This window comes from Tursiops truncatus, chromosome 16 (genome assembly GCF_011762595.2).
Source record: "Tursiops truncatus isolate mTurTru1 chromosome 16, mTurTru1.mat.Y, whole genome shotgun sequence".
NCBI classification, from domain to species: domain Eukaryota; kingdom Metazoa; phylum Chordata; class Mammalia; order Artiodactyla; family Delphinidae; genus Tursiops; species Tursiops truncatus.
Genome location: NC_047049.1, coordinates 64091899 through 64112200, shown reverse-complemented (window position 1 = coordinate 64112200; position 20302 = coordinate 64091899). Strand labels below are relative to the sequence as shown.

The 20302-nt window shown below is 35.4% G+C and overlaps 1 protein-coding gene across 1 annotated transcript in view; it reads right to left on the bottom strand.

Moving 5' to 3' along the window:
• Positions 1-412: 412 nt before the first annotated feature.
• The window catches only part of CTNNA3 (catenin alpha 3), a 486398-nt gene continuing 466508 nt past the window's right edge, over positions 413-20302 (bottom strand). The window contains exon 8 of the mRNA XM_073793552.1: positions 413-765. Coding sequence (XP_073649653.1) covers positions 469-765 — 297 coding nt within the window. The 3' untranslated portion in view covers positions 413-468. The remainder of the gene's footprint in view (positions 766-20302) is intronic.

Sequence of the window (20302 nt, the reverse complement as noted above, 5' to 3'; positions counted from 1 at the left end):
TGAAATTATATCAAAAGGACCTTGAAACAAATACTTTTGCATTTGTCTAAATTTAGACATTGTTTCTAACATTCCTGAGAGATGGCTAAAATTGCAAAAAATCTATGACATTGTCACATTTGAAAAAGGTTAAAAGCGATCCAAATTACACCTTCAAAAATGGCCTCCCTACAGCATTGACTTTATCCCAATACCATCTAAATTCTAACTTTGTTATTCACCAACATAATCCGGAGCAACCTGTCCTTTTCTTTGTCTTCTTTTTATCCTTTAAACTGATGCGCAACTCCAGTTTCCTTTCTCCAATCCTGACTGCCTTCTTCAACTAGTATTTAGATACTGTCTCAAGCAAAACAATCACGTATAAATAACCTTCTGGTTGAATTCCATCCCTAGAAACTCCTGTCTCCTTGCTGCACTCTGGGAGCAACCCACGCAGAATGCACCCAAAGGCCAATCCATGTAAAATCAGGTACTCATTTGTAATTTATCAGATTTTGTACACCGAAAGAACCTCAGCACATACCCAATGGACGGGGTGGGGGAAAACCAGTTACCTACATTGTTCATGTACTCTGAAAGCAGGTCCTGGAGAGCCTGGCGAATGGCATTGCATTCTGCGATAATTCGCTCCCGATGGAAATCCCTCGTGCATGAAGAGTCAGCCAACAGAGCAGCCCCACTGATAATGGCTTCGAGGCGTTTCTCTAGGGATGGTCTTGTTTCCTCCTCAGTCACTGTGAGTGGATCCAAGACAATTAAATTCTAAAGGAAAAACACATTTAGATGGTTAGAACTCCATGATATTCTATTTTTAGGAAAAAATAATTAGTATTTTGTTTTCACATTTGGAATTCATATGTGATGATAAAGACAACTGTGCTTTTACTGCCTCACCCAGTTCATGTATCATTCTATAAAGCAATTATTATTCAGGGCAGTGACAAAAATTGTGAAATTATGAGCATTGATTCTAGTGTCAGCCAAATCTGTATTCAAATCTTGCCCTTCCCATTCACTAATGGTGTGAGCTCACTCAGGTGTCTTATGTACTGTAAGCCTCACCTTCCTGATGTGTAAAACTGGAATATTAACATTGTTTATCTCATAAAACTGCTGTAAGAATGATATGAATGCTTAATACAGTGTCTGGCACATATTAACAGTTCTTTACAATTGTCATTTTCATTTAGCACTTCATTGTTTACAAAATATTTTCACGTATATTATCTCATCTTGACAACACTATAAAGAGGTGGGCAGTAAAGATATTGTTAACCACTCATTTCAATTGATGGTGAGTGAGGCTGAGACTGTCTTGCCCAAGGTCATTAAGCTATTAAATGGTGAAGCTCAAACAAGTATTAAGGTCTTATAACACCTAATTCAATACTGTTTTCGTTATGCCTCACTGTAAGTCATACAATCTAATTAACCTTAATACTAACGTATCAAAGAGAATTCTAAATTTTAATTATTCATTTTAAAAGTAAAATTCCATCTTCCTGTTGATTATAACTTCCAGCCATTTCCCACCATTGAAATCTGACATGGTATTTTTAAGGTTTCCTTTAGATATGTCTTCAGGCAACAGAAGTCAAGATAATCTACAGACTTTGAAGAAAAGGTGGAGAAGATGAGGCTCTAAGGATCCTTTCTTAAAATACAGAGAGGAAGCCTTTCAAGGTTTGAGCATAATGTCATAATTGGAGAACTAGTTAGTATAAAATGAAAGCTCTCTGTAGAACCTTTAACATAAAATGAAATCATATAGTGAACTTCAGAATGTGTGTGCATGTGTGAGTCTTTACACACAAATATACACACTGAAAATCATTGATCTTCAGAGTGCACAATCATATATATTTACATATATAGAGAGGTATATGTATATTGTGTGTGTCTATTGTGTATAGATATAATCTTACACTGATGGTTGTACTATATCATGTTATGATAAATATTAGGGGATCTAAAGTAGCCAGGATAAAATTTTAAAAGCTACAGCTCTAGGCCAAGTTAGGGAGAGAAAATCATTATGGAAAGAAAAATAATATTAAAACAATTATACAAAAAGAAAAAATAGTACTGTGTAATGTTCACATATTATATGATATAATGTAAAATATAAACTAGAAATAGATCTTATAGAAAATTGTTTAAATATCTTAAAATTATTCAGAAGAATTCTTCCTTTCATGCCTCTATTTCCTTCCTATTTTTCTACTTCTTTACTGAGTATCTCCATTTTTCTCTTTTAGATGGAAACAAATTTTTAAAAAGAAATGAATTTTACAAATGCCAAATTTAACATTTTCTTTATCCAATGCATAATTTTTTTGGTGAGACGATAATCCCAACCATGGGCTTGCCCATCAGACAAGGATTCATTTACATCTAAATATACCTCCTTATCTCATTTGCCATTTTTACCATGTCCTCTTTGGCTCACTAATTTAGTACAAACATTCCACTCCAATTTTCATAACAATAATTGACCAATTAAAACCTTTTTGAAAATGTCCCTCCAATGTGACATCATCATTAAGAAGAGAACTGAGGGCAAGAGAATTTTTCTTTGATTGCTCAAATGCAATTAGTAGATGTGATAGGGACAGTTAACCTGTTTCCAGCATTGTAATGATAGGAAAAGTTGATTAAATTTGAAATCTATACACCTATAAGTATTACAAGAAGAAACTAGTAATTTTAGGTGTTCTGGCTGTGATTTCATGTCAGAAAACATCCTCTATTGTAGGAATAAGTTCATCCCAGTTCCTGCTCTCCACAGCCATTCCCCAAACTATCCTAGCCTCTGGATTTTTACTTGTTTATTGACTTTTAAGACTCAGATTCTTCAAGCTCATCTAAACTCAAAACATTGCCTGCTCTGATGTCTGATACTCACATGCAGCCTCTTGATTCTACCTAAATCTAATGTCACCCTATTCATATCCTATAGAAGTTTTCACTAACTTTGTCACTGAGTCAATTAAAAGGTGAGGTTATTTAAATAACTTTAATGTTCTATGAAATATCACTGGATATTTGAGACCTACTGAAATAAAGAATGATCTCTTCTGGACATCAGTGAGATGATGAAATAGGAAGTTCCATATGTCATACCCCTAAAGAAATACTGATTTTAACAATAACAATAATGAGAATACCTTTACGAAAGCCTGGGAGAACAACTGAGAGGTTCCAGTAACCACGTGGAGCAAAAACATCAAAGAACAGAAGCACTGAAGAGGATAAGAAGAACAGTTTCATTTTACCCATGTCACCTCTCTCCCAAGGCAACACAGCTCAGACCAAGAGAGACTCACCTTGGCCTGCAACTTCTCCCATTGGGAAAAGTGAAAACAAAGTGAACACTTGGCTCCCCAGCCTTGCAGGAAGGTGTCCAAGAGTCCCATTTCCATCTCTCCACACCCAGAACATTGAGAGGATTGAAATAGCTAAATAATCTGGGGACAGCAAAGAGTAGAGAAAAAGGGTAGGAGCTCACAGAAACCAGTATACAGATATCAACCACCAGCAGCAGATCCTACTAACTAGATTACAGACTCTAATAAGAGCCCTGACCATGAACCCAGTAGGACCCCCACCTGCAGACCCCATGATTAGCCACTGTGCACCATGCAGTGCTCCATGCAGTCCCCTCTTGTAGCCAACATGCCATGCTCCCCTGCAGACAATGCATGCGAGCTCCCACAGACAGCACACGGATATTGGCATCCAGCTGAATCTGCTGGATTGGGAAAAGGGGCCCAATGCTGAACAAACACTTCAGGGTACTGCCCTAGAGAAAATAAATAGGAGGCTCTCAACACCTGGCCTGGCTTTGTGGGATCAAAAGAAGGCACAGGGCTTCCCTGGCGGTGCAGTGGTTGAGAGTCTGCCTGCCGATGCAAGGGACACGGGTTCGTGCCCCAGTCCGGGAAGATCCCACATGCCGCGGAGCGGCTGGGCCCGTGAGCCATGGCCGCTGAGCCTGCGCGTCCGGAGCCTGTGCTCCGCAACGGGAGAGGCCACAACAGTGAGAGGCCCGTGTACCGCAAAAAAAAAAAAAAAAAGAGAGAGAAGGCACAGAGTCTAAGACTTCTTCACAGGGAACAAGAGGAATGGAGCAAGTGCATCCATAGAAAGAATCTAAGAGACCCCCAGTATCTCTGGCAAGGCTGACTCATGAAGACCTTTCTCCCTGAAGCTAGTCAGTAAAACCTGGAGAAAAGTGACTGCTTCTTCAAATGTGAAGACAGGAATACAAGGTTTCAAGGAACATGAAGACTCAAAGAAATATGATATTACCAAAGGAACAAAATAAACTCCAGTAGCTGACCCCAAAGAAATGGAGATTTATTAATTGCCTGAAAAAGAATTCAAAATAATCATCTTAAAGAAGCTCAGTTAGATTAAAAAGAACACAGATAGACAACTCAACAAAATCAGGAAAATAATACATGAGTAAAATGAGAAGTTTCATAAAAAGATACCGTAAAAAAAGAACCAAACAGAAATCCTGGAGCTGAAGAATATAATGAATGAACTGCAAATCCATTAGAGAGACTAAACAACAGACTAGAGCATGCAGAAGAAAAGATCAGTGAACTCAAGGACAGATCATTTGAAATTATCTAGTCAGAGTTACAAAAAGAAAAAACAATTAAAAAGAATTAATAAAGCCTACAGCACCACTTATGGTGGACTATAGACATATACAAAGCATGCCATCTGACAGCATCAGAATATATATTCTCAAGTATACACAGAACATTCTCCAGGATAGATCATATGTTAAGCCATAAAACTGGTCTTAAATTTAAGACTGAAATCATATCGAGTATCTTTTTCACCCACATGATATGTGCAATAATAAAAGGAAGCAATAATAGGAGTAAAATTAGAAAATTCACGTATATATTACAACTAAACAACACATTCCTGAACAACCAATGGATCAAAGAAGAAATCAAAGGAAAATTTTAAAATATCTTGAGACAAATGAAAATAACATACAAAAACTTATGACATGTTGCAAAAGCAGTTTTAAGAGAAAAGTTAATAGCAATAAATGCCTACATTAAGAAAAAAAGAAAGACCTAAAAAAAACAACCAAACTTTACACCTCAAGAAACTAGAACTAGAAGAACAAACTAAGCCCAAAGTTAAAGAAGGAAGGAAATAATGAAGATGAAAACAAATAAATGGAATAGAAACTAGAAAAACAACAGAAAAGAACAACAAAAAATTAGTTGGTTTCATGAAAAGGTAAACAAAATTGCCAGACCTTTAGCTAGACTAACTAAAAAAAAAAAAGAGAGAGAGAAGACTCAAATAAATACAATTGTAAATGAAACAGGAGACACTACAATTGATTCCACAGAAATACAAAGAATTGTAAGAGATTATGATAAACAATTATGTAGCAACAAATTGGATAACCTAGAAGAAATGTGTAAACTCCTAGAAATACAAAGCCTACCAAGACTGAATCATGAAGTAATAGAAAATCTGGACAGATCAAGATTGAATCAATAATTTAAAATTTCCCAACAAAGAAAAAAACCAAGATCAGATGTTTCACTAGTGAATTCTATCAAACATATAAGAACTAATATCAATGCTGCTCACACTTTTCCAAAAAATTAAAGAGAAGGGAACATTTCCAGACTCATTTGGAGGCCAGCATTACCCTAATACTAAAGCTGCCTGATTTGGATACTTCAAGAAAAGAAAAGTACAGGCCAACATCCCTGACAAATATAGATGCAAAAATCCTCAACAAAATGCTAGCAAATTGAATCAACAGTATATTAAAATGTTCATACAGCATATCCAAGTGGATTTATCCCTGGGATGCAAGAATGGTACTACCTATGCAAATCAATAAATGTGATATACCACATTAACAGAATGAAGGATAAACATCATATTTTCTCAGTAGGTGCTGCAAAAGCATTTAACATAATTCAACATCCTTCATGATAAAAACTCTCAACAAATTAGGTATACAAGGAATGTATATCATCACCATAAAGGCCATATATGACAAGCCCACCATTAACATCATAGTCAACAGTAAAAAGCTAAAAGCCTTTCCTCTAAGACCAAAACAAGACAAAGATGTCCATTCTTGCCATTTTTATTTAACATAGTACTGGAAGTACTAGCCAGAGCAATTGGACAAGAAACAGAAATAAAAGGCATCCAAATTGGAGAGGAAGAAGTAAAATTGTCTCTTTCGGCAGATGACATGATCCTATATATAGAAAACTCTAAAGATACCACCAAAAAACTGTTAGAACTAATAATAAATTCAGTAAAATTGCATAATAAAAATCAACAATATAAAATCAGTTACATTTCTATATACTAATAACGATTATTCAGTAAATACTTTGGAATAATTTAACCAAGGAGGTCATAGATCTGTATACTGACAACTGTAAAGCATTGATTAAAGAAACTAAAGAATAAACTAAAATAATAAACAAATAAATAAATAGAAGGATATCCCATGTTCATGGATTGGAAGAATTAATATTGTTAAAATGTCGATAAAACCCAAAGCAATCTACCAATTCAATACAATTCCTACCAAAATTCCAAAGGCATTATTCACAGAAGTAGAAAAAACAATGCTACAATTCATACGGAATTACAAAAGACCCCCCAATAGTCAAAACAGTCTTGAGGAAGGAAGACAAAGCTGGAGGCATCACACTTCCTGATTTCAAACTATATTACAAAGCTGTGGTAATAAAAACAGTATGATACTGGCATAAAAGCTGCCACATAGACCAACATAACAGGAGAGAGAGCCCAAAAATAAACCCATGCTTACCACAGTCAATGATCTTCAACAATGGTTCCAACAGCACAAAATGGGGAAAGTATAATCTCTTTAATAAATGGTGCCGGTAAAACTGGATAATTGCACGCATATTTACTAAGACCTTATGTTAAGTGTTCTTACCATAAACTATTAATAATAATAATAAAAACAATAATAATAAAGGGAGTCAGAGGAACCTTTGGGTGGTGAAGGCCTTGATAGTGGTGGTGGTTTCACAAGTGTATACTTATGCCCCAAATCATCTAGTTGTATACATTAAACATGACCAGCTTTTTATATATCAATCATACTGCAATAAAGTAGTTTATAAAAAGGAAACAAAGCTCATCCTAATAAAATAACAATCTCTTCTGAACTAGTATAGCAGTGTGTTGAAACACTCTTTCAGTATGTTTTCATGGCATTAACTTCATGAAAGACAAACAACTGGATGCTTTATTTTCAGGATCCCACTCTAATGAATGTAGAACATATTTTCTCTTTTTTCTAGGTTCTGCCCAATATAAACTTACCTCCCTAACACTTTGAATGCTGACAAGAAAATATTTTTTTCAAAAAAGTAAGAGTCCTAACTTCATTATCTTCTGTTGGATTGCTGCATTTTAGGAGGCAGTATAGTTAAAGGATTACGAGATCTAGGAGCAGTTAGCATGGGTTTGAATCCTGGCTCATTAGCTATGAGAAAATTTATCTATGTTGTTATCATCCTCCATATTCTCAATTTTATATAAACTCCAATCCACCTACTTTCTACTACTCTGGGGAAACTGAGATGAGATCATCTGGGAAACCTCTCTATTTACTTCTATCTCAATATGCTTTTCCGTCCATTTTTTCTTCTCATCTGTCTTCAAGGAAGATCTCTCCTTTTCCCTCTCCCTTTCCCTCTCTCTCTTTTCCCCCCCAACCACCACTTTCTTTTCAAGGCTAACTTCTCTTTCTGTGCTCTTATCTCAAGCCTTCTTCAGTTATTTCTTTCTTATATTTTGAGTCAATCTTCAGAGCCTACTACGTACCAGATAGTAGGAATGGGTAATAAAATTGAGAGCATCCCTGCTCACTTCACAGGGCTCACAGCCTAGAGGTACTGACAAATATTCACCAAATAATCACATAAATATCACTATTTAACTATAATGTAGATGTGTGATATAAATAAAAAGAATATGAAAGTTTATAAATTAACCAGGCATACCTCTGGGCAATTTGGTGCATAATCAAGATGATTAAAGGCAAAGCAGATGTAAGTTCCAGAGAACTCACAGGATTCTCAGGGAGGGCTTTGGATTTCGACAGAACATGGAATTGAAATTTTGGAGTTAATCTTATCCAGATCTTATTTTATCAGGTCAACTTGAACAGACATCTGGGTTATAATTATGTGAAACTTAAACCAAGAGGCAGAATACTCTGAAGCCTGAAAACAAACAAAAGGGAAGAGACGGATTCTACCCCTAAAATAATATAGTTAAAGCATCCAATTTGAACATAAAAAGACACCGAAAACTGTCTAAAAGGCAAGGAAAAGGGCTGTTCAATCAGAAAGAGAATATATGTTACATTTATCTATAGAACAGGACTATAGGAAAATCAGATCCTGTGAAAGAATGATAAAGTTGTAAAATCATATGCATACTCATAGGTATTTTAAAATATAAAAGATGTATATGACCCAGGACTGAGAGTGTGATAACCAACCCAAATAATGATACAGGGAATAACTTAATATGTACTAAATATTTTACTGGAGTAGTTGTAGTTTAAATCATCATTGCTGATCATTTTTTTTCTTTGCCCACTAAAGCCTATCTATCAGGAAAGAACTACAATGTAAGGGTTATTTTATTCAATATGAGTTACCATGAAAGAAAATCCGGTGGCCTTGAGAAACATAGAAATGTTAACTTTTGAGAAGACTGAGATCCTGGCTCTCATGTATTTGGAAGTGAACAATGTAAGGTGAATCTATACAAAATAAGTTGGAAAGATTGCCAGAATACATTGTAGAATAAAAAAAAAAGTTGCAGAATGATATGTGCAGTGGCATCATATATATTAAAAAACAAGCATACTATCATACTTGAGATTTTCTCTGAGTACATATAAGTATTTTGGAGCCTAGGAAAAAGTTTAAGTAAACATACCAGTGCCATGACAATTGCTATCTCTGAAAAGAACCAGATTGGAGTGGTGGTCAAATTTTTAATTTTATGATTATAGCCTAATTGTGTATTACTTCTGAAACTTAAAACTAATTTAAAAAAATTAAAATTCTTAAAATTTTAAAAAGAAAATGGCAATTATGAATCAAAGACATTATTATTTTGGATTCTAGATATTAATCAACTATTTTGGAATCATAATAGAAAAATGTTTCCATTAATTATCAGAATGAAATATGATATTAAGTTTTCATATTAATTAGCTTGAAGGATTTTAATTTTGTTATGTTGGGTTTCATCATTACAAATATGTTTGGTTAATACATGTCTTTTAAAAAATAAAGACATGACCTCAAAGTACCAGGGCACTCTTTATCAGTCAGCTTAGAAGTCAGAACACCTGAGTGTGAATCTTGGCCTTTCACTCACATTAAGAGAGTGATTTAAACTTCCTAAGCCTTTATTTCACCACTGTAAAGTAGGGAAAATAAAACCTGCACCTTTCATATAGGATTTTATTTAATGTAGCTTTATAACACATTTTAATAACTGGTGGTATAGGTCTCACCTCAGTTTCTTGCTAATATTGTTTTTACCTCTACATGCACTACCATCTATTCCTGATGATCAGTGAATAGAATGCTACAAAGGAAGCTACACTTGCTAAAACAGAATTCTCTATATACCACACAGATATGTATCAGATAGTCATTCATTCCACAAATATTTATTAATCATCTAATACACTTCAGATCCTGAGCAAGGCTTTGGTCATGCCTTACCAGGACATGTAGGAAGTTATAAAAAATCATTTAAGCAAGCTGAAGCATAAAACCAACAAGTTGGAAAAAGTTTTCTGTATGTTAATAAACATGATATAATAAACCCTATTCATTCACACACTCCATATGCTGTGAGGCGATTGATCCAATTTACATTCAAAACCCTAAAAGTCTTACACCTATTCTCCAAAGTGAAATTGTCTATCAAAAGAGATGTAGCTATGATTATAATCAAGTACCAACATTCTTCACAAAAACACATGCAGTGCTTCAAGTTGGGAGCAGCAGAAATAATAACCACATAGCACAAATAATGTTTCTCAAGCAACTACATTATCAATCTTCAGAGTGAGTGATGAAAATGGAACAAAATTCTCCTTATGATTATCAACAGAAAATGCTATTGACAGAACTCACAGGCTCTCCTTTGTCTGGTATATCTCTTATTTTAATGTTTCCACCTAAATAATCTAAAGAATGGAAGCTTCAGATATTAAAAATATAAAGGAAGGCAAAATGTCAGTAATAAACTATAAATTAGCAAGATTATCAATAAATATTACTAGTAAATTATTAAATGAGTGTAACTTACACAAAGTTTACATATTCAGCTATATAAAATCAAAATGTATTTAACTCACATTCTGTTGTATATTAGTTACTAAAACAGAAGACTAGAAAATATTTAAGAAAGTCATTCAACATGCTTATAAAACAAATTAGATATGTACATACTCCCGTAAATTTTTTCCTCTAAATTATAGGTATAGAACATTTGAATAGCTCAGTGAGTACTAAGAAGGTAGTTTTACCAGAACACCAATAAAAAATTCTAATTATCTAATTCATTTCACCTGAGGTAGTAACCATTACTCCTAGATATATTTCTGTCAGTGTTCAGCAATTCAATCTATGCACAGTACCACATCATGGATTGTTTGCTTCAGTTTTTACCTGGTTATATCAAAAATAAAATAAACTTCAAGAATTCTTCTATTTTCAAAACCTCTGTTTAAAAGAATTTTAATGTAAGCACTTGCAAGAAGATGTCGCTTTCACTGTACTACTGAATATAATATTAAATAAATCTTAGAACATATATCTTTAATTTTATTTTTTTATTATTTTATACAGCAGGTTCTTATTAGTTATCTATTTTATACATATTAGTGTATATATGTCAATACCAATTCATTCCACCACCACCACCGCCACCCCGCCGCCATGCCGCCGCCACTTTCCCCCTTGGTCTCCATAAGTTTCTTCTCTACATCTGTGTCTCTATTTCTGCCCTGCACACCACTTTACCTGTACCATTTTTCTAAATTCCACATATATGCTTTAATATACAATATTTGTTTTTCTCTTTCTGACTTACTTCACTCTGTAAGACAGTCTCTAGGTCCATCCACGTCTATAGAAGTGACCCAATTTTGTTCCTTTTTATGGCTGAGTAACATTTCATTGTATATATGTACCACATCTTCTTGATCCATTCATCTGTAGGTGGACATTTAAGTTGTTTCCATGTCCTGGTTATTGTAAATAGTGTTGCAATAAACATTGGGGTGCATGTGTCTTTTTGAATTATGGTTTTCTCTGGGTATATGCCCAGTAATGGGATTGCTGGGTCATATGGTAATTCTATTTCTAGTTTTTTAAGGAACCTCCATAATGTTCTCCACAGTGGTTCTATCAATTTACATTCCCACCAACAGTGCAAGAGGATTCCCTTTTCTCCACACCCTCTACAGCATTTGTTGTTTATAGATTTTCTGATGATGCCCATTCTAAGTGGTGTGAGGTGATACCTCATTGTAGTTTCGATTTGCATTTCTCTAATAATTAGTGATGTTGAGAAGCTTTTCATGTGTCTCTTGGCCACCTGTATGTCTTCTTTGGAGAAATGACTACTAAGGTCTTCTGCCCGTTTTTTGATTGGGCTTTTTGTTTTTTAAATATTGAGCTGTATGGGCTGTTTATATATTTCGGAGATTAACCCTTTGTCCATTGATTCATTTGCAAATATTTTCTCCCATTCTGAGGGTTGTCTTTTCTTCTTGTTTATACTTTCCTTTGCTGTGCAAAAGCTTTTAAGTTTCATTAGGTTCCATTTGTTTATTTTTGTTTTTATTTCCAATACCCTAGGAAGTGGGTCAAAAAACATCTTGCTGTGATTTATGTCAAAGAGTGTTCTTCCTAAGTTTTCTTCTAAGAGTTTTATAGTGTCTGGACTTATATTTAGGTCCTTAATCCATTTTGAGTTTATTTTTGTGTATGGTGTTAGGGAGTGTTCTAATTTCATTCTTTTTTTTTTTTTTAAACATCTTTATTGGGGTATAATTGCTTTACAATGGTGTGTTAGTTTCTGCTTTATAAAAAAGTGAATCGGTTATACATATACATATGTTCCCATATCTCTTCCCTCTTGTGTCTCCCTCCCTTCCACCCTCCCTATCCCACCCCTCCAGGCAGTCACAAAGCACCGAGCTGATCTCCCTGTGCTATGCGGCTGCTTCCCACTAGCTATCTACCTTACGTTTGGTAGTGTATATATGTCCATGCCTCTCTCTCGCTTTGTCACAGCTCACCCTTCCCCCTCCTCATATCCTCAAGTCTATTCTCTAGGAGGTCTGTGTCTTTATTCCTGTCTTACCCCTAGGTTCTTCGTGGCACTTTTTTTCTTAAATTCCATATATATGTGTTAGCATACGGTATTTGTCTTTCTCTTTCTGACTTACTTCACTCTGTATGACAGACTCTAGGTCTATCCACCTCATTACAAAAATGTAGCTGTCCAGTTTTCCCAGCACCATTTATTGAAGGGACTGTCTTTTCTCCATTGTATATCCTTGCCTCCTTTGTCAAAGATTAGTTGACCAGAGGTGTGTGGGTTTATCTCCGTTTTTTCCCCCCTCAAGATTGCTTTGCCTATTCAGAGTCTTTTGTGTCTCTGTACAAATTTTAAGATTTTTTGTTCTAGTTCTGTATAAAATGCCATTGGTAATTTGATAGGAATTGCATTGAATCTGTAGATTGCTTTGGGTACTATAGTCATTTTCACAATGTTGATTCTTCCAGTACAGAACATAGTATATCTCTCCATCTGTCTGTGTCATCTTTGATTTCTTTCATCAGTGTCTTAGAGTTTTCTGAGTACAGGTCTTTTACCTATTAGGTAGGTTTATTCCTAAGTATTTTGTTCTTTTTGTTTCTGTGGTGAATAGGATTGTTTACTTAATTTCTCTTTCTGATCTTTCATTGTTAGTGTATAGGAATGCAAGAGATTTCTGTGCATTAATTTTGTATCCTGCAAACTTACCAAATTCATTGATTAGCTCTAGTAGTTTTCTGGTGGCATCTTTAGGATTATCTATGTATAGTATCATGTCATCTGCAAACAGTGACAGTTTTACTTCTTCTTTTCCAATTTGTATTATTTTATTTATTTTTCTTCTCTGATTGCCGTGGCTAGGACTTCCAAAACTATGTTAAATAAGAGTGACAAGAGTGGACATGCTTCTCTTGCTCCTGATCTTAGAGGAAATGGTTTCAATTTTTCACCATTGAGAATGATGTTTACTGTGGGTTTGTCATATATGGCCTTTATTATGTTGAGGTAGGTTCCCTCTATGCCCACTTTCTGGAGAGTTTTTATCATAAATGGGTGTTGAATTTTGTCAAAAGCTTTTTCTGCATCTATTGAGATGACCCTACGGTTTTTATTCTTCAACTTCTTAATATGGTGTATCACATTGATTGATTGGCATATATTGAAGAATCCTTGCATCCCTGGGATAAATCCCACTTGATCATGGTGTATGACCCTTTTAATGGGTTGTTGGATTCTGTTTGCTAGTATTTTGTTGAGGATTTTTGCATCTATATTCATCTGTAATATTGGTCTATAATTTTCTTTTTTTGTGGTATCTTTCTCTAGTTCTGGTATCAGGGTGATACTGGCCTCGTAAAATGAGTTTAGGAATGTTCCTTCCTCTGCAGTCTTTTGGAGGAGTTTGAGAAGGATGGGTGTTAGCTCTTCTCTAAATGTTTGATAGAATTCACCTATGAAGCCATCTGGTCCCGGACTTTTGTTTGTTGGAAGATTTTTAATCACAGTTTCAATCTCAGTACATGTGACTGGTCTGTTTATATTTACTATTTCTTCCTGGTTCAGTCTTGGAAGGTTATACCTTTCTAAAAATTAGTCCATTTCTTCCTGGTTGCCCATTTTATTGGCATAGAGCTGCTTGTAGTCGTCTCTTATGATGCTTTGTATTTCTGCGGTGTCTGTTGTAACTTCTTTTTCATTTCTAATTTTATGAATTTGAGTCCTCTCCCTCTTTTTCCTGATGAGTCTGGCTAATGGTTTATCAATTTTGTTTATCATCTCAAAGCACCAGCTTTTAGTTTTATTTATCTTTGCTATTGTTTTTTTTTGTTTGTTTCTATTTCATTTGTTTCTGCTCTAATCTTTATGATTTCTTTCCTTCTACTAACTTTGGGTTTTGTTTGTTCTTCTTTCTCTAGTTCCTTTAGGTGTAAGGTTAGATTGTTTATTTGAGATGTTTCTTGTTTCTTGAGGTAGGATTGTATTGCTATAAATTTCTCTCTTAGAACTGCTTTTGCTGCATCCCACAGGTTTTCGATCGTCATGTTTTCGTTGTCATTTGTCTCTAGGTATTTTTTGATTTCCTCTTTGATTTCTTCAGTGATCTCTTGGTTATTTAGTAATGTATTATTTACCCTCCATTATTTGTGTTTTTACATTTTTTTTACCTGTAATTTATTTCTAATCTAAATAGCATTGTGGTCAGAAAAGATGCTTGCTATGATTTCAATTTTCTTAAATTTACTGAGGCTTGATTTGTGACCCAAGCTGTGATTTTTTCCCTGGAGAATGTTCCATGTGCACTTGAGAAGAAAGTGTAATCTGTTTTCGGATGGAATGTCCTATAAATATCAATTCAATCTATCTGATCTATTGTGTCATTTAAAGCTTGTGTTTCATTATTAATTTTCTATCTGGATGATCTTTCCATTGGTGTAAGTGAGGTGTTAAAGTCCCCCACTAGTACTGTGTTACTGTCGATTTCCTCTTTTATAGCTGTTAGCATTTGCCTTATGTATTGAGTTGCTCCTATGTTGGGTGCATATATATTTATAATTGTTATATCTTCTTCTTGGATTGATCCCTTGATCATTATGTAGTGTCCTTCCTGTCTCTTGTAACATTCTTTATTTTAAAGTCTATTTTATCTGATATGAGGATTGCTACTCCAACTTTCTTTTGATTTCCATTGGCATGGAATATCTTCTTCCATCCCCTCACTTTCACTCTGTATGAGTCCCTAGGTCTGAAGTAGGTCTCTTGTAGATAGCATATATATGGGTCTTGTTTTTGTATCTATTCAGCGAGCCTGTGTCTTTTGGTTGGAGTATTTAATCCATTCACATTTAAGGTAATTATCAATATGTATTTTCCTATTACCATTTTCTTAATTGTTTTGTGTTTGCTTTTTAGGTCTTTTTCTTCTCTTGTATTTCCCACTTAGAGAAGTTCCTTTAGCATTTGTTGTAGAGCTGGTTTGGTGGTGCTGAATTCTCTTAGCTTTTGCTTGTCTGTAAAGCTTTTGATTTCTCTGTCGAATCTGAATGAGATCCTTGCTGGGTAGAGTAATCTTAGTTGTAGGTTTTTCCCTTTCATCACTTTAAGTATATCATGCCACTGCCTTCTGCCTTGTAGAGTTTCTGCTGAGAAATCAGCTGTTAACCTTATGGGAGTTCCTGTGTATGTTACTTGTCATTTTTCCCTTTTTGCCTTCAGTAATTTTTCTTTGTCTTTAATTATTGTCAGTTTGATTACTATGTGTCTCAGCGTGCTTCTACTTCGGTTTATCCTGCCTGACACTCTCTGCACTTCCTGGACTTCGGTGGCTATTTCCTTTCCCATGTTAGGGAATTTTTTGACTATAATCTCTTCAAATATTTTCTTGGGTCCTTTCTCTCTCTCTTCTCCTTCTGGGACCCCTGTAATGTGAATGTTGGTGTGTTTATTATTGTCCCAGATGTCTCTTAGGTTGTGTTCATTTCTTTTCATTCTTTTTTCTTCATTCTGTTCTTCAGCAGTGAATTCCACCATTCTGTTTTCCAAGTCACTTATCCGTTCTTCTGCCTCACTTATTCTGCTATTGATTCCTTGTAGTGTACTTTTCATTTCAGTTATTGTATTGTTCATCTCTGTTTGTTTGTACTTTAATTCTTCTAGGTCTTTGGTAAACATTTCTTGCATCTTCTCGATCTTTGCCTCCATTCTTTTTCTGAGGTCCTGGATCATGTTCACTATCATTATTCTGAATTCTTTTTCTGGAAGGTTGCCTATCTCCACTTCATTTAGTTGTTTTTCTGGGGTTTTGTTTTGTCCCTTCATCTGGTACATAGACCTCTGCCTTTTCATCTTGTCTATCTTTCTGTGAATGTGGATTTTGTTCCACAGGCTGCAGGATTGTAGTTATTGCTTCTACTGTCTGCCCTCTGGTGGATGAGGCTATCTAAGAGGCTTGTGGAAGTTTCCTGATGGGAGGGACTGGTGGTGGGTAGAGCTGGGGATTGCTCTGGTGTGCAGAGTTCAGTAAAACTTTAATTCGCTTGTCTGCTGATAGGTGGGGCTGAGTTCCCTCCCTGTTGGTTGTTTAGCCTGAAGCAACGCAACACTGGCGCCTACAGGCCCTTTGGTGGGGCTAATGGAGGACTCCAGGAGGGCTCACACCAAGGAGTACTTCCCAGAACTCCTGCTGCCAGTGCCCTTGTCCTCATGGTGAGCCACAGCCACCCCCCACGTCTGCAGGAGACCCTCCAACACTAGAAGGTAGGTCTTGTTCAGTCTCCTATGGGTTCACTGCTCCTTCCCCTGGGTCCCAATGTGCACACTACTTTGTGTGTGACCTCCAAGAGTCGAGTCTCTGTTTCCCCCAGTCCTATCGAAGTCCTGCAATCAAATCCCACTAGCCTTCAAAGTCTGGTTCTCTAGGAATTCCTCCTCCCATTGCCAGATCCCCAGGTTGGGAAGCCTGACGTGGAGCTCAGAACCTTCACTCCAGTAGATGGACATCTGTGGTATAACTGTTCTCCAGTTTGTAAGTCACCCACCCACCGGTATTGGGATTTGATTTTATTGTGACTGTACCCCTCCTACCGTCTCAATGCAGCCCCTCCTTTGTCTTTGGATGTGGGGTATCTTTCTTGTGAGTTCTAGTGTTTTCCTGTTGATGAGTGTTCAGCAGTTAGCTGTGATTCCAGTGTTCTCGCAAAAGGCCATGAGCACATGTCCTTCTACTCTACCATCTTGAACCGATCTCTTAGTATATATTCTTAACAGAATATTGCTGACTAAGGCAACATATTTTAATGAAGGAGCAAGTTAAGTCTTTGTTATTGATTATCTATTTGGAAATACGTGTTTACATATTTGTTTTATCTCTACTCATAGTCTGTTTTTAAACCATGTGTAAATAGAAGATCCTAAAAATATATAAGCAATGATGATTACCTTATTCTGTCTACATTGAACATACAATACAGATAATTTTTATATACAATAATGTCACTAAAAATATTACAGATGCTCCAAAATTTTTAAGTAGTGTTAATTCTTCTTAATTGTCTCAGTAATGTCATGTGTTTCCTACCTTCTAGGTCCAAATTGATTGCAAACCTAATTGAATACAAACCTGTAAAATTTAAACAAACGTTTGAATAGTTCCTACCATGTCCAAGGTTTATGCCAGCTATTATGTCTGTGGAGTTCTCCCAGAAAGCAATTCATCAACAAAGGAGAGAAAAGGTACAGAGGGGGCAACTGAAAAAATAAATAATCCCATTTGTGCTCTATTTGATTCCACCTTCCATTTCTGTCTATAAGTATATCCTTTGGGAGAAATAACAGATTAAGTACAAGCTCTAGATTCATGAGTGGACTGTGCATAGTAGAGCACAGAAAAAAGAGTAGCCAGTGTGGCACAGTCATACCAAGTAACTGTAAGACTCTAAAAGTCATGTCTGCCCTAAAATAAATCCCTTGGAAAAAGAGGAATGAAAATATGGCTGCTAGGTGGTAACAACTGCTCAATAACAGCATCCTCCAGATGCTCTTGGTGTGGTCCCTAACTCCTTCCTCATGTTCTCTAGAGCAGCAGTATTTAAAAATTGTGGAGATAATATTCTGAATATTTTAAAATTACAATTAAAGATGTTCTTGGCATGAAAAATGTTAAGAATTGGCCTTTTTGCCTCAAGTTGAATATGTAGTTAAATAGAAATTAACTCAAATATTTCTAAATAATTTTCTAGTTAACTATGGCTAGGAAAAAAATAATTTGCTTGAGTCATTGTGTTTGAAAACCTATATTTAGAATGTATTAATCTATAAGATAACCAAAATTATCATTTTGGATTCTCCATAAAGCCTGAAGTTTTGATAAGAAATTGGGATAAAATTGTATTCACACCAAAGTACACTCTAGAGTGCTGTTCAAAACAAGTTTTTGTGATGATGAAAATTTTCTGTATCTACAATGGCCAATACAGTAGCCACCTGCTACATATAGCTATTAAACACTTAAAATGTGGCTAGCACAACTGAGGAACTGAATTTTTAATTTTATTTAATTGTGATTGGCTTAATTTTAAATTCAAATAGCTACATCTGACAAACGGCTAGTATATTGAACAACACAGCTCTAGAAATTGCTTTTCATTTTATTTTTCATGATGTGAAATTCTTCTGTTATGATATCTTGTTAGCTGGATTTCACTAGATAAAAGGTAGTGATGACTCCCATGTAGCAGGTTGAAGAGATCGATACCTCTGTACTATCATTTGCTGCTTAGAAAACCTCCCTTACAATATAGAACCACCATTGGTGCCTATTATCTACACTAAAAGTGGTTGATTGATTGTGATTAAAAGCACTGTTTCCCTAAACTGGCAGGTATCTTTGGAGAAAGCACTGGGAGAGGACAGAATTTTAAGCTGTTGTATGTCATCAAGGTTTTAGTTTATCAGGTCTTTTCCCTTATGACTAGTTAAAAATAAGTTAGTTAAAATAAAAGAAAAAGAGGCAGCTGAAGAGAATATGCATCACAGTGTGGAGGGGCATGAAGCAAGTCTTAGGTGGCTAGGATACAGATACTGGGTATCAGTGGGAAAAGAGGGAACACATGCTCTGAGAAAAAAGAATTCTGACAGAAAGGATGGGAAGGACCACCAAAGATGATGTTCACCTATTCCACAGTTTAATCCATGATGCTTCATTTTATAGCCTTCTCTTTTTTAATTCAAGACAGATATTGCTGGTGCTGTTCATTATAGGGTATGGATGTATAACGAGAAACATCAGTTCCTGGCTTAATGTCTTTTCCAAGTTAAGAAAACATATAGAAAAATCAACTGATTTTGCACTTACTGCTGTTCAGATCTTTTTGCTTTACTAGATACATAATGACATATTCAAAAGTTGGTCAGAAAAATGTTAAAACAAGATCATTCCTTCTGCTATTCTTTGCTCTTTTAGAGATTTTACCAAAGGCCTTATGTTTTCCTTAAGTGCTTAATAAATCTGATTTAGGTATTTAATTCTCTTAATAAACAAGAACATGTGAGATACAAGGAGGAGGAGAGAAGGACAAAGAGAGGGGAGGGAGATGCAAATAAGGTAAAGGAGGAGGGAAAGAGAGGAAAGATGAAAGGGAAGTTGAGGAGGGACTGAGAAGAATGGAGTGGGGGAAGGAGGATAGAGGAAAGCAGAGGAAATGAGAAGAAAGAAAGTGAAGGAATAGAAGCAGTTTGCTAAAACCTCCTGTGTCATGCATATTGGCAGTAATGAAACCAACCAGCCACTGTGTTTAATTATTCAGCAGAACATTTAGGTGATAAGAGCATGATTACAAAAGTTCTTAACAATTCAGCCCCCCAAATCCAGCTTTCATCATTATAAAACACTCTAAAAGGCTACTGGTTTTTATATTATTATAAACTGCAGGTGTCCAGTATGTCCCTTTCTGAATGTTACAATATTCTCATAGCTTTGGTAACTAGGATGCAGAACAACATTAAAAATAAAATTAATGTTAAAAGAATGCATCTACATATCCAGACTACTTTTCAATTCGATATTGATTTTATGCAGTGTGATATGCTATTATAGAGCATAAACTATATACTTTAAATTTAGCAATAAATAGTGCCATGAAGAAAAATTTCATCATTGGACTCTATTTCAGACTCTTCTAATCAGGGAGCCATAATACACTAGTTTACCATTATGACTGCCAAGCAAAATTGTAGTAAGGACTCTTTCTCTCTAAAAGTAATTGAATATGAAGGCCAAAAGCAGTGCTTGGAAGGATCATCTTATCTAGAGAGAGACTAGCAGGGGTACATATCAAGATAACTAATGGGAAAGAAGTATCAGGTGCCAATGAAAACTAATTTAGGT